The 14,973-nt window shown below is 39.1% G+C and overlaps 2 protein-coding genes across 8 annotated transcripts; both read left to right on the forward strand.

Moving 5' to 3' along the window:
* The first annotated feature begins 738 nt into the window (after positions 1–738).
* On the forward strand, positions 739–6,354 carry LOC113716700 (uncharacterized). Of its 7 annotated transcripts, none has more exons than XR_003454190.2 (3): positions 771–1,071; positions 1,962–4,119; positions 5,451–6,354. XR_003454190.2 is itself a non-coding variant. In XM_072070317.1 (2 exons), the coding sequence occupies exon 2, from the start codon at positions 2,000–2,002 to the stop codon at positions 3,965–3,967; it is 1,968 nt and encodes a 655-aa protein (XP_071926418.1). In that variant the 5' UTR covers positions 739–892; positions 1,962–1,999; the 3' UTR covers positions 3,968–4,428. The 7 variants fall into 7 exon arrangements, 5 of the variants coding, with proteins under 5 accessions (XP_071926418.1, XP_027096899.1, XP_071926417.1 ...); XR_003454193.2 differs by lacking the exon at positions 771–1,071 and adding an exon at positions 1,078–1,777; XM_072070317.1 differs by lacking the exon at positions 5,451–6,354 and having other exon boundaries at positions 739–892; positions 1,962–4,428.
* A 3,406-nt stretch (positions 6,355–9,760) lies between these two features.
* LOC113716759 (T-complex protein 1 subunit epsilon-like) lies at positions 9,761–14,973 on the forward strand. Its single transcript, XM_027241195.2, has 9 exons — positions 9,761–10,108; positions 11,044–11,362; positions 11,934–12,282; positions 12,691–12,823; positions 12,925–12,977; positions 13,741–13,843; positions 14,032–14,198; positions 14,271–14,384; positions 14,486–14,973. The coding sequence occupies exons 1-9, from the start codon at positions 9,910–9,912 to the stop codon at positions 14,654–14,656; spliced, it is 1,608 nt and encodes a 535-aa protein (XP_027096996.1). The 5' UTR covers positions 9,761–9,909; the 3' UTR covers positions 14,657–14,973.

Raw genomic sequence — 14,973 nt, forward strand, 5'->3', positions numbered from 1 at the left:
CATCTTTTTGTGTTACATATATCAAAATGTTACAGTAATTTTTCTACAAAAAATTCAGAAAAAATGCAATTCAAACAAAGCCTTAGTATTTTTCTACAAAAAGACTTTGAAATCAACTCAAAAAATTTCCTTATGATATGGCACAGCAGGAGGACAGTTGACATATAGGGTTTTGTTTTGATTGGCTCTTTTAAGTTTTCTAATGGAGTGTATTTCCAAACTCTTCATTTCCTCATATTTTTGTGAATAAATAACCAAAAAGAGAAAAAAAAATCAATTCTTTTTTCCCTCCCAAATTGTGCGGTTACTGTTTTTATGGTACAAGTAGAACATTTTGATAAAAGTAAAACCAAACAGACTGACGAATTGGTCCTGAATATCGTGGTAGTGAGTAGTTCTACTAAATTCTTGACTTTTAACTGACTTTTGTTATTACTGGGATACGTCTTAAGGACTATAAATTACTGCACATAACATAACATGCACAACTTTTAAACGTAGCATAAATATTCGAAGAAAGAAATAAAAATGGGGAAGTTTCTTGTAGCGTAGGAGTTTCTTGCCAAGGAAAGTTAAAACACTACTATAACTTGAGGGGGTCCAATGCAATTTACAGAACCCCAGTGGAATTTCCATAATTATGAGAAGTGTTCTTCTCTTCTTGGAAAGAAAAAAAAAAAAATTTCATACCACTATTAGGCCTAGCTTGTAAATTGGAATACTACAATACAGTATGGGACCATATGTGTACTAGCCGTAATTGGTCGAGGACTCCGTATCAAAGGGGAAGGAAGCCACAGGCAGATAGAGAGAGAGAGAGAGGAAAAGGGGCAGCTACCTGCAGCTTACATGACTGAGTGAGGGTTGGTAGCTAAGACAAAAAAAAGAAACAGTAAGAAAATCCTTTTACCCCAAATTCCCATCTGTCTCGAGTTTAAGCAAATCCCATCATCATCATCATCATCATCATCGTCGTCGTCGTCATTCTTGTAATTCGTGCTTCCTAGTCACTGCTGAATGCTTTGCCCTTTTACTCCTTTCTTCTTCTAACTTTTTGGGTCTTTTGATTAGGTAACCATCATGCTACTTAAATCATCCATGAGCTTCTCGATTAGTTAATCATCCTAATTTGTTCATTTTTCCTTCTCATCTAAAATATTTTAATTACTCCCTACATATTTTTTCCTTGGACTTTGCTCCGTTTGCTTTGTCTAGCAAGTGAACATATTTTGGAAAATTTTCGTTTAAGTTGTTTGTTATCACTTGTTGGTGATAATCAAGTGGGTCTTGGCGATTTTTGTTTTTGTTTTTTTTTTCGGGTTGATTTTAGGATGTGGGTTTGTGATCCTTTTGGTTGCATATCAGAAGTATTACTACTGCTCTTATTATATAGGATTAATATTAGATGTTATTGTAGTTTGTCCTAAAAAAAGGTAAGAAGATGTTATCCTAGTTGGTGATACTCATGATCTAAGGGCCAATTCCCCACCCACCCCCCCCCCCCCCCGGGGGTTTTGGGGCGGCTGACTTTAGTACACGGTTCTCAAATACTTACATAGGAGTAAGGTTTACCCGTAGTTGTAGATGCTTTGCTTAGATGGCTTGTGGAGGAGATCTACAACTTTGTTCTTACAATTTTGATTTTGTGGGTGTTGGATCTCTTGTATCATTGCTGCAACGATGCGGACTTGGCAAATCATTACTCGTCTTTTGGGTATTGTGTTGAATTGAAGATATGCACGCATATGTCTAGTGTTCATTTATGTTAGTTATTAATGTAAGACTTTAGTTCTGAGATGCTCTGCGTATTTTAGATATGTGAATTTATTAATTCTATAGCTGTGCTTTCTCAACACTTGTCATATACCTCAAATAAATGTGTTCCTCCAATTCCATCTACTGCAGTAATTTCAGTACAGGAAAATAGTAATCCGTGGACTTTTTTTTTTTTTTTTTCCCAGTTAGGAGGAGTTAAATAGTGGGTTTCAGGTTAGATTTGATGGATCCAGGGGGTGATGAGCAATTAGACTTTGGAGATGAAGAATACGGAGGGAGTCAAAAGATGCAGTATCATAGAGGTGGAGCAATACCTGCACTTGCAGAGGACGAGATGATCAATGAGGATGATGAATATGATGATCTCTACAATGATGTTAACGTTGGGGAGGGATTCCTGCAGATGCAGCAGCAGCAGCGGTCTGAGACACCACGGGCTCCTCTTGGTGTGGGCAATGGGGGATTCCCAGCTCCTAGAGCAAGTGTTCAGGATCCGAGAGCAGAAACTGTGGTAACGCAAGGTGTAAACATCCCTCGATCTGCAACTGAAGGAAAGTATACCAACTCTGGTGTTCGATTTCCTGATCAGAAGAGTGGACTGGCATCTGATGTAGGTGCCCTCCCTGGCACTGATGCTTCTCAGAAAGGAAGAGCTCCAGAGATTATTCATAACTCTCAAGCTGGAAATTTGGGATATCAAGGGTCCATGGCTGTTGCTATGTCACAAAAGGTTGGAGTAGAGTCACTTGATATGTCAGGAAAAGTTACAGGGGAGCCTGGGCCATTGCTAAATCCAGTTGCGGGTGCCCCCAGAGTCATTCCGCAGGTGCCAGCTAATCATATGAGTTCAAGTTCGAATGTTAATAGTATTCGCCCAGTTGTTACTGAAAACCAGGTAAGACCAGCTGTAGAGAATGGGAATACAATGCTCTTTGTTGGAGAGCTGCATTGGTGGACTACTGACACAGAGCTTGAGAGTGTTTTGACCCAGTATGGGAAGGTCAAGGAGATTAAATTCTTTGATGAGAGAGCTAGTGGAAAATCTAAAGGCTATTGCCAAGTTGAATTCTCTGATCCTGCTGCAGCAGCTGCATGTAAAGAAGGCATGAATGGTCATGTCTTTAATGGGCGAGCGTGTGTGGTGGCGTTGGCTACTCCACAAACCATTAAACAGATGGCTGCTTCTTACATGAACAAGACACAAGTCCAGTCTCAGTCCCAGTCCCAGCCACAGGGTAGGAGACCAATGAACGATGGTGCAGGTAGGGGCAATGGAACTAATTATCCCAGTGGAGATGCTGGGAGAAACTTTGGGCGTGGAGGATGGGCTGGACGAGGAGGTCAGGGGATGCCCAATAAGGCTCCAGTAGGTGTACCTGGAAGAGGGAGAGGAACTGTTGGAGCGAAGAATATGATGGGGAATGCTCCAGGTGGTGGAAATGGTGTCACTGGAGGAGCTTATGGTCAGGGCCTTGCAGGTCCTGCTTTTGGTGGCCCTCCTACTGGCTTAATGCATCCTCAGGCAATGATGGGTCCCGGATTTGATCCGACATATATGGGTCGAGGAGCTGGGTATGGAGGCTTTTCGGGTCCTGCTTTCCCTGGGATGATCCCTCCATTTCCAGCTGTTAATCACATGGGTCTTGCTGGGGTGGCTCCTCATGTCAACCCTGCCTTTTTTGGGCGAGGAATGGCTGCTAACGGTATGGGTATGATGGGGACGGGAGGAATGGATGGACCTCACGCAGGAATGTGGACCGACACAAGCATGGGATGGGGCGGAGAAGAACATGGTCGAAGGACAAGGGAGTCAAGTTATGGTGGTGAAGACAATGCCTCTGAGTATGGGTATGGAGAGGCAAGCCATGATAAGGGTGTGCGGTCAAGTGCTGCTTCGCGGGAGAAGGAACGAGGTTCTGAGCGTGACTGGTCAGGGAGTTCGGATAGAAGGCATCGTGATGAGAGAGAGCATGATAGGGACAGGTATGACAGGGATCACAGGTACAGGGAAGAAAAGGATAGTTATAGGGAATATCGTCACAAGGAGCGTGACCCAGGTTATGAAGATGATTATGACAGGGGACAACCTTCGAGATCCCGGAGCAGGTCACGAGCAGTTCCAGAAGAACATCACAGGTCTCGATCAAGGGATGCAGATTATGGGAAGCGGAGGCGCCTGCCATCAGAGTGATGTTATCAGGTGGTTTTTATTCTTATAATGGCCCTTTGTGCATGAAAGCACCAACCTTATCGGCTCTCAGTAGCATTTGCCAGACTGCAGCAAAGCACCGTCAATCTGATTTCTGTTTATGCTGCACACGAAGTGGCTTCTGGTCTAAAGAAGTAAGTCATTTCTGTGAGGATGCAGGAAGAACAGATTTCGTTTGCTTTATTCTTCACTGCAGAACATAACATGGTGCAAGACTTAATATTCGTACTACAAACTTTAATTTTTTTTTTACTAGGATATTTTTGTGGATTAGCTTTGTGGAGTGATACTGTGTTAACCCTGCTGTGAGCCACTATGTCTGCCCTGCTTATTTCGCTTTTAGGAGTGAATTGACATCTAGCGGGATAAGACTTAAGATACTCATATTTGGAGTCACTTGACGTCTTGGACCTATATATTTAAGTATATGTGTGACTTAACTATGCTTATGCTTTATTTGTAAGCACCATTCTGCATTTTTTTGGTCTGAAGTTGGAAGTTTGAGGTTGAAATTGAATCCTTGCTGATTTTGTGTGAGTTTGTTTTGCAAGTTTCATGTGTATCCTTAGATGACGTGCATTGCGGAGTGTTGGCAAATAGCTGAGCAGTTGATGTCTCTTTTATTGTTTCACATGTTTGGAAGAGATGCTTTATCCTCTAAAGGGTCTGTCTTGTCATAAGATGTATTGGCTATGTATGCATAGCATATATATCCTAAGATATCCTCTAAATGTTGTGGTACTGGATTTTCCTGTGTAGAGCTACTTCATGCATACCTTGAATACATGTATCTTGCATACCTTGAGCATCCTTTAACTGCCTTTGTAAGTCAATGTTATAGGTAATGTGCTCAAATTGCTTTTATAGGGTAAGAATGATATGTAACGTAATTATCAAGTTTCTTGATGAGCAAGAGACGTGTGTTTGCAAGTTGTTTCTAACTGTCGATTCTTTGCCCATTTATTGCATAAGAGCCTTCCTTATGAAAACGTCATCTGGTGATTTTTTGGTCATGAGCTCTGATCAATCGGAGTACATCTATATGGATCATATATACCTGATATTTTAGAAATCAGCCGAAATAGTGCTAGCAATATCTTTTAACCACAGGCTGCACTTTTAACATCTTCATCAGAGGCTAGAAAGTTAACCTGAATAGCTAAATTTATGTACTTTGTGTAAATTTTTTTCAAAGTGCAAAATACTGTGCCTTTCTTTTGAGTGTTGCTCCAGCTACCTTTGTCCGTGTATAGCAAGTAATAATCATCTTATGACTGAGAATGGTTTGTGTTGTATGAAAGGAAATAAGAGAATGACTGCACACCCTTTTGTTTTGTTTGTTGGAGATTTTTTTTTTTCTGTCCATATCATATGCAGTTAATATATATATATATATATCATGATTTGGCTTTTTGATAGTCCCCTTTTAATAAGTATTGACATGGGCTCTAATAATCATATTCAGGGAGCAGAGAGACAACTCTTTGTTTTGTGACTAAATCAGCTGAATTGGTTACTTGAAGGAAGATAAGATAAATTGGTCGCTATTCTTGGATTTCTTTGAAAACATTAGTCATCTACCTAATGTGCCAAAGAAGCCTTAATCATACTGGCTGCATTTCGTTTTCCTCAAGAACTTAGTGAAATGTTCATAAGTGATGCCTCTGCAAGAAAATGTCTAAACAGTCAAATCCGCCAAACTGTAACATTCGGGGCCATTATAGTTAATTCTTCATGTAGCTACCATATTTACGTGTCCACTTTTGTTGTTGTTTTTTTTTTTTTTTTTTTTAAATCATAGATCCCATGTTCTAGGTTTCACGTGTAATAGTGCTTCAATGTCGCTGTCTAATTTGTGAGGTATGTAGCCAATTCTTTTGTATATGATGTACTGTATATGGTAGCACTGGTCCTGTTCATGCGAGGGTTTTTTTTGTTTCAAATTGTACTGTATCTTGGAGTTGGGTTGCTACAATATCTCAAGGGGATTTCATTTGGTTGATGGTGCTTGTACCGGTCTGAGCTTATGAAGCATGAGATAAATTCTCACGGTTCTTTGCAAATTGTAGATCTTGTTTGTCAGAATTGCACTCCTGTATATGGTGGAATTGGTGGCAAAAGTGTCTGATTTTGTGGTTGTATAGGATAGCATAAGTAGGGTGCCAACCATAGGAAGTTAACTGTAACATTCTCAAGGATTTGATCCGGCATATTTTCGTCACGAGCTTGAAGGTCCCGCTTTCCAACCTTACAATGTAATCTAAAAATTTCTTTGATTTTTCTAGTTCTTGGAATGTAAATGTTTCGCACTAGATGGGGTTGGGACCAGTGATCTCTCTCTTTATTGGAGTCGTGCTCTTTTTGCTGCATCTGTTCCATGCGTTTCTAATCTCGTGCGTCTGTTCGTCTAGAGTTGATTTATGCAGGGAAGCGTATTTATTTATTTATTTATTTATTTTTTTGGTTTAGGAAAATAAGAAGTGAGATATGGAGATGATAGTAACTGTGTGTTTGTTATTCTCCTGCCGGATAAACTTACAAGTCGCAGGACCATAATCTTTTCTCCCACTTCCACTTGTCATTGGAGACGTAGCTCTGTTGTTATAGCCTGCTAATTTTTCTGCGGCAACTGTTGTATTTGTCATTGGAGTATGTTACCTTAGTTTGCCATCAAATGTCACCCCTTCTATCCCCGCTTGTGTATGTATTTTTGCAGCCAGTAGTTCCATCCTAAATCCTTGATGCTCTAACTTGCAATCCTTGAAAACCAAGATGACAGAGATAAGACGAATGAGATTATTAGGAGTATTTGGCCATTACTTTCCTGGTGTTTGGTCCAGAACTCGTGGATGCTATAGCTGGGAACACGATTGTCTCCTCCAAGTAGGACAGGAGCCGATTAAATGTGTTCACGTAGAGAAAATTGCTGCCCAATAATTAGCTGGGAAAACCTCTACTTGAAGATTCCCCCGCCCCCCCCCCCCCTCCCCCCACCCCCAAACAAAATTGTAACATAACGAAGTATGTGGGATTGGACAACACGGTCAAGCATTTGGGAATCGCTGGCTATGATATTTTTCACAATTAATTTTTTTTTTAAAAAAAAAAAAAGAAAAGGAAATTTACTATTGCATCTTCATATATTAATATTATGCTTGATCGTTGATGTGATGTTTGGCTTACCATTCATTCAAAACACACTAGCTGAGGGTCTTGGATCCATCACTCGCGAATAATTGGTATGGTCTAGTTTGATTACAGGCTAGGCGCTGTGTGTCCTCCTTCTATGTATGGTTATCGGCTAGGAGCTTAGTAAGGTGAAGCGAGGTTTCAGCACCACCAATGGGGCATCAATTCTACTGCAATCGCCACCTAAAAATTTTCATCAACACATTGGTTTCTACAAAATTGGTGGACTGCAACAACCTTAATGATAACTCATGGTTCCATAATAAAACCATTGCTGAAAATGTGCAGGGCCTTTCAGGGGCACCGTCAAATTCAAGGACTCGGGAAAACTTAGCCCCGAAATCCGCGTTACTGGAGACAAGACATCCATTCCCACATTTCCCCATCTTGGCTGACATTATTATAAGTACCCCTCCATTCACCACAATATGCTTCATTGCAGTGCTTCTCTGTTGCATCAAGAGAAATTGCTGCATACTTTAAAGAGAAAAAAAGAAAAAAAAAAACTACGAGAAGCTTTGTGCAACAATGGCTCGCCAAATTGTTGTCCTTGCTCTTATCTTCTTTGCCATTGTTGGCATGGCTTCTGCAACCGCCCAAGCTCCAGCTGCTAGTTCCGAGTCAGAAGCAGGTATCGGCCCGGCGCCCGATAACCACGACATTGGCCTCGTTGGTGGTTCTGGTGCCGACTACGGTGCTGCGCCTATTGGTGGACCTGTGACACCAGGAACTTTCTCCCCTGGCAGCCCTGCTGAAGCACCAAATGGCAGCGGTTCAACCATTCTTGAAGCATCTGCCGTTGCCGGTCTCGTCGTCTCCGCCATCGCGGGTTCATTTTTCTTCTAAATCCTAGTCCACTCAGATGTGTGACAATTACTTGTATTACTCGTCCTTGTGATCATTGAGCCTGTATTTTCTGTTGTAAAATTGAGGCACACCAGAAAATGCATTGGACGACAGAGTTTTACTACTGTTTTTCTGAAGTTTAAGGCTCCCTTTTGTTTGTTTCTTCTTTCTTTCCTTTTTCCCCCGGGTCCTCCTTCAATGCTCGAAGATTTTCTACTTCCCAATTTTGTGTATTAACCAACAATACTAGAAGAGTTAATAAAGAGCGTCCAATTGTGAACCTGCCGCATTGCTACTTTTGTTGGTGAGACATCCGGAAAATAATCTGGTTAATATTCAAATAAAATTTCATGAAAAAATCAAGAACACAAATACTCTTTTCCCTGTGGATGATTTGATCACATTTCAGCGCTGGAGGGGGCAACGAACGAACTCCTATTTCATGCACTTGCGGCTTTTGCCCTTGTCGGGGTATAAACCATGGTGCGGGAGGGTCGTAAGTCGCAACTCGTAAGTAAGGGCCAATGCCTCTTTAAAAATCACGCTATTCAGGTGAAGGCGTGATCATGAGCACAGTCAATAACCCACGCCTCTTCTTAAGACTTAAAAAAATGTGTTTGAAAGACGCGATATTTCCAATACAATGGTCCAGCTATCTCCGCTTATCGTCTGATTTCCAAAGGACTGTATACATCATTAATTGAAGCAGAAGAAAAAGCTTATAGAAAATTTTTGCAAATGACTTTTTTTTTTTTTTTTTTTACAGAAGTTGGATTAGCGTAGAAATAAAAATAAAATAAAAAGGTTGCGGAAGTAATGAGAAAATTCTGACATTCAAAAAAGTATCCACACTCTTAATAGGACACCTCATAACTTAAATAAGTGGACAACCGCCTTTTAAGCCTCGTTTGTTTGAAGTTGCGGTGGTTTATTATGAAGGGAAAGAAAAAACACTTCTAACATAATAAGTATTTTTAACAAGAGTGTTTTTAAATTATCAAAAGTTGGGCTATTTAAATTAGAAAAAATTAATTCCCTAACACCACCCTACAAGTACCTTTAATACTTAAAATCGCTTCCCTTTTTTTTTTTTTTTTTTTTTTTAAATGGGTAAGCACACCGTAGCCCCCAAACAGGACCTTACTCTTGAGAACGTCAAAGGATCAAGTGAATAACCCTTTCCATGAGCATTTTTCATGTCAATTTATATGATATACTCCATATCCAAATTGAGTTCAACTTAGTAAAAGTTGATGCAAAATTGACTCATGAATCAATCAAATTAACACGAACAAATGTCAGTCTTTGTTATTATCTTCATAAGTTTGAATTGGATTTGATCACACAATAAAATAAATAAAAAATTCATCTATGCAGTTTGATTTGTAAGTCAAACACTATACAAGAACCTTTTTTTTTTTTTTTTTAGTCTAACACTATACAAGAATTTGATAGCAGTTTGATTAGATAAAAATCATCTGTGCTTATTAGATTCAATGGAGCTTAAATAATACTTAAACATAATTGTAAAATAATTATTAAAGTCAAATTAAAATCAGAATTTTTTTTAAAAAAAGTCAAATTAAACCTGAACCCAACAAAGTTCGGTTCGATTCGGTTTGTTTCTACGGTCATCATACCTTGATGTTAACCCGACCACCGGTTCGGGCCAAAAGCGAAGGAAGAAAGAAAAGAAGCGGGAGTATAATATAAGGGAGGGTTTTAGCACAAATGGAAGCGAGTTGCCGAGTTAGGGCAAAGCCAAACTTCTGAAAGCTTCCGGAGTGGGACTGCAAGCAGTGCTCAATACTCATAGAACACTCATTTTCACTTGTATTCTCTCTCTTTTTCTGAATCTCTGGTGGTCTTTCAGATCGGATCCCCGATAAATGGCGTTGGCGTTCGATGAGTTTGGTCGGCCGTTCATTATAATTAAAGAGCAAGAGTCCAAGACTCGATTGCGAGGCCTTGATGCTCAGAAAACTAACATTGCTGCCGGAAAGGCCGTCGCTCGTATTCTCCGGACCTCACTTGGCCCTAAAGGCATGGATAAGATGCTTCAGAGCCCCGACGGCGACATCACTATCAGTAATCTACTAATCTCTTCTTACTCTTCCCTTCCTCTACGTTATCAAATTGTAGAATTATGTTGGTTTTGTGAGGTTTATTAGTGAGTTGTGACTGTTAAAGTATCTGTGTGATAAAGCTCGGGTTTTAGGAGCTTCATTGCTGGATTTAAAAATTTTTTATTTAATTTTAATTAGTAATTGTAATTAGTAGATTTCTAAGTAAAGTCTGATAAAAGGTTGGTACTTGGACTTGTGTAGTGGTATTTGAGAGTGGAACGCACCTAATTTAGGTGAAAGTGGATGATGGTCTTTACTGAACGTTACAAAAAAAAAAAAATTAAATCCTTGATTAGATTGGCAAATTGACAAGTGTAGGAAAATTTGCTGGAGATGTAAGATGATTAAAATTTGGATGACGAGCTTGCAGTTTTTTTTGTAATTCCATCCCTACATTGTGCTGGTAGTTCATTTACTGCACTAAATAGGTGCTTGTTCTTTCCTTTTTTGTCCCCGCCCTCTCTGTTATCTCATTTGTTGTGACTATGTAATCGAGTTTGGAAGTGTCTGTGATCCAGAAGAGTTTGATTAACATTTGAATCGCGGTGTTCGAACTTTTGGTGTTTAGCTGTTTGAAAGAAGATGTCATTAGGTTATCTGGAATTGAATATACTTGTTTTATGTTTGAAATTGAGGACTGATGGAGAATGCATGCTGCCTGTGGTGTCTGTCTTGACCTTTTCTTGTACCCTTTTTAGAATTGATATGCCACCTTTCCGGTTGTCATACTTGGATGCATGCCACATTTTTCATAGAGCATATGCTGTTCTCGGTGATGTGGATTAAAAAAAATAAGGAATGAACAAAAATTAAATGGAAGAAAAGGAAGAGTTGTCATCTATCTTAACTTTCTTTTCTGTTCTGAGGTTTTCTAATACTTGACACCATGATTTGCAGCAAATGATGGTGCAACAATCTTGGAGCAGATGGATGTCGACAATCAAATTGCAAAGCTGATGGTTGAATTATCTCGTAGTCAAGATTATGAAATTGGTGATGGAACAACTGGTGTTGTTGTCATGGCTGGTGCTCTCCTTGAACAAGCTGAGCGGTTACTTGAACGCGGTATTCATCCTATCCGGATAGCAGAAGGATATGAAATGGCTTCAAGGATAGCTTATGAACATTTGGAACATATAGCACAGAAGTTTGAGTTCGATGCCACAAACACAGAGCCTTTGATTCAGACTTGTATGACTACTTTATCTTCCAAGATGTAAGTACCAGGTTACTTCAATCTTTGATTTATTTTTGCTTGTCTTCAAATGGTTGTTCTGTATGGTAATTGGCGTTATAGGATATTTGTAATGATTAGTTTTAATCCAATGAGAAAAGTAAGATAGGCTGTGTATCGTTATATTGCTCTGGTATGTCATTTTGTTAAAGGACTGACGTACTTCCTGCTGTTGTGGATGATAGTCAGTTTCCTGCATGGAAGTTAAGCTTTCTGGTGATTGGTTAAGATGACCTTGCTACACATTTTTGTCTGTTCGGCATGATAGGTAGATGTTGCTGTTATAAGTTACAGATGCCAAACTTGGTTATATATTGCTGGATATCTTTATAATTTTGGATAAGAAATCATCGAAGTTCTCTCCTCTCTCTCTCTCTCTCTCTCTCTCTGTGAACAAATGAACTTGAGTAGAGAGAATGAAAGTGGTCAGATGCACAGTTCTTAATTGAAAAGTATGACCTGTTTGCTTGCTTTTAAGTCATTTTTAAAGTTCCATAAACCTCTTAAGTTGTTTCATCTTCTGAATTTTAGTGCCTTTAAAATTTTACTGCAGTGTGAATAGATGCAAACGCAGTTTGGCTGAGATTGCTGTCAAAGCAGTTCTGGCAGTTGCAGATCTAGAGAGGAGGGATGTGAACCTGGATCTGATCAAGGTAGAAGGAAAAGTAGGTGGAAAGCTGGAGGATACTGAGCTAATATATGGAATCATTGTTGACAAAGACATGAGTCACCCGCAGATGCCCAAGGAGATACAAGATGCAAAAATTGCTATTTTGACTTGCCCCTTTGAGCCACCTAAGCCAAAGACCAAGCATAAGGTTGATATTGACACTGTGGAAAAATTCCGAACATTGCGTCAACAAGAGCAGAAATACTTTGACGACATGGTACAGAAGTGCAAGGTAAGATTGCATGAAGGGCTACAAGTGTGGAGAGGAATCATAGAAGTAACCTAGTCTGGCCCCTGTTTTAGTCCAAAATGCAAATTGGGAAAAGCAGATGGATACTTAATGTGTGTATCCAGTTTTGCTTTACTTTTATGAGCAAAAAGAGGAATGGAAACACCAAAGTTTTTCTTATGACTTCATGGTTCCCTTTCCTCATATATTGAGAGATATTTTTGTACTAGTGAGGAATGCTGCAAACTTCTTCCCCTCCCGGTTGGTTTTAGAATTTCTAAACAATTGATACATGTAATTGAATTATAGAAATCATTATTCTAATTTCTAGAAGGCTCAGTTTTTTGGATGTTGAGTAGCGTCATAAATTTTTTTTTTTTTAAACTAATCTCAACATAACCTGAGTTTCAGGATGTTGGTGCTACCTTGGTAATCTGTCAATGGGGTTTTGATGATGAAGCAAATCACTTGTTAATGCACAGAAACCTGCCTGCTGTACGTTGGGTTGGTGGTGTTGAGTTAGAGCTGATAGCGATTGCCACAGGTTTTTGTTTTAGTTGCCTCTCAGAGTATTACTTTTTTGCCTGCTGTTTCTGCATGGTCATGTTAAATCTATATGTTTATCTTGCTCTATTGGTTGCTTAGGTGGAAGAATTGTGCCAAGGTTTCAAGAGTTGACACCAGAAAAGCTAGGCAGAGTATTTCCCATTTCCTTCTAGTTGCTCTTTGTATATTATACAGATAAATGTTTCCATCCCTGCAATTATATTTGCAAATGATATTTCTTGTGGTCAGATTATGTAGGTTAGGGCACTACTTCTTTGACTGCTATAAGCAGTGATTCTGTTCGTGAGTCTGCCATAACATCATCAATATTTCTGCAAATGACAACTTTGTCATTATTAACAACAAAGAACTGGAGAGCCCTAATAAGATTTTTAAAGCTTGTATGTATTCAAATTTAGTCCTGTTATTAATTGAGCAAACAAGTGTCTTGGACACTTTTAACCATACTGGGGCAGATTTTCCATTATTTTTAGGTAATTTCCGCGTAGATCTCAATAACGATGAGAATGTTGGTTAATTATGTTGTATTTTAAAAGACATTTGACTTTAGATCTGCATTGTTACCGAGTCTCTAATATCCTCCCCTTCTCTTCTTTAAGTTTTATTTTTATCTCTGCTGCAATTCAAATAAAGTTCACTGCTCGAATTTATTATATGTTAAACTTTATATCAAGCTATATTAAAGGTAATTAAAAACTTAGTTCTCCTTATGTTGAAATTGTGTGTACATAAAGTTCGTGAGATGGCAAGTTTGGTGCACCTCATGAGAAATAAAACATTGAGCTTATCTTTATTGCCCGGAGACATTGTTATGATCAAACTTTTATCGTTTATTTAGGGTTTTTGATTTCTTCTGCAAATGTGTTTGATTCAATGCTTGCTTTGCATATCCAGGCGGGTTTGGTTCGTGAAAAAGCATTTGGTACCACGAAAGATCGCATGATTTACATTGAGCATTGTGCAAATTCAAGAGCTGTTACAATTTTCATTCGCGGTGGTAGGTTGCTCCCTCCCTCCAGACTCCCGCTCTTGCTTATTTTATTGCAGCATGGTTCACATAAACAAATTAAATGTCATTGTATGCTAAATAGAGTTCACAATTTTTAACTAAGTTTTCTGTTGATAGTGCAAATCATCACAACCAAATTAACATGCATTTTTTGCTTTATTATTATATTGCTTTAGGTAACAAGATGATGATAGAGGAGACAAAGCGTAGCATCCATGATGCTTTATGTGTAGCTAGAAATCTTATCCGCAACAACTCTATAGTATATGGCGGTGGTTCTGCTGAGATTTCTTGCTCAATTGCTGTGGAGGCAGCTGCTGATAAGTATCCTGGAGTTGAGCAGGTAAGGTGCTTTTTGTGTTGTTTTGACTATTTAAGTGGCCAATATGATACTAAGGTTTTTCTACTTCTGCAGTATGCCATTCGGGCATTTGCTGATGCTATGGATTCTGTCCCCATGGCACTTGCTGAGAACAGTGGGCTCCAACCCATTGAGACTCTATCTGCTGTAAAATCGCAGCAAATTAAGGTAAGCTGGAGTTGAGTTACACATAATTTCTTGCTTGAGTTTGGCTTCTTTGATTTAGTTCGAGTGAAATGATTTTGTTTTGTTGCCAAATTCGTATGCAGGAGAATAACCCCTGGTGTGGGATAGACTGCAATGATGTTGGTACAAATGACATGCGTGAGCAAAATGTATTTGAAACTTTAATCGGGAAGCAGCAGCAGATGTTGCTTGCAACTCAAGTTGTTAAGATGATCCTTAAGATTGATGATGTCATCTCTCCATCTGATTATTGATTTTGAGTTACAAGAGACTGTTTGTTTGTCTGCAAGAGTGCTGACAACTTCAACGAGTGATCTCCTCTGGTTGGATGTTTTGACATATTTGCTTTATAATTGTTAGACTTTATGTGATTTATGGATTTGTAATCCTTCGGAAGATGCATGATTCTCTTCATGATCGTTAGACTAGTATTGACACCAATACTTAGCTGAGAATATCCAACACGGTTTTTGTTTGTAAACTAAAATGGTGCCTATTGTTTTCTGTGACTGGTTACATGATGCCCCTTGTAATCTGAAGTCGCAGAACCTATGCATCTTGCACTTAGATC

Source organism: Coffea arabica, chromosome 11c (assembly GCF_036785885.1).
Source record: "Coffea arabica cultivar ET-39 chromosome 11c, Coffea Arabica ET-39 HiFi, whole genome shotgun sequence".
Taxonomy (NCBI): Eukaryota; Viridiplantae; Streptophyta; class Magnoliopsida; order Gentianales; family Rubiaceae; genus Coffea; species Coffea arabica.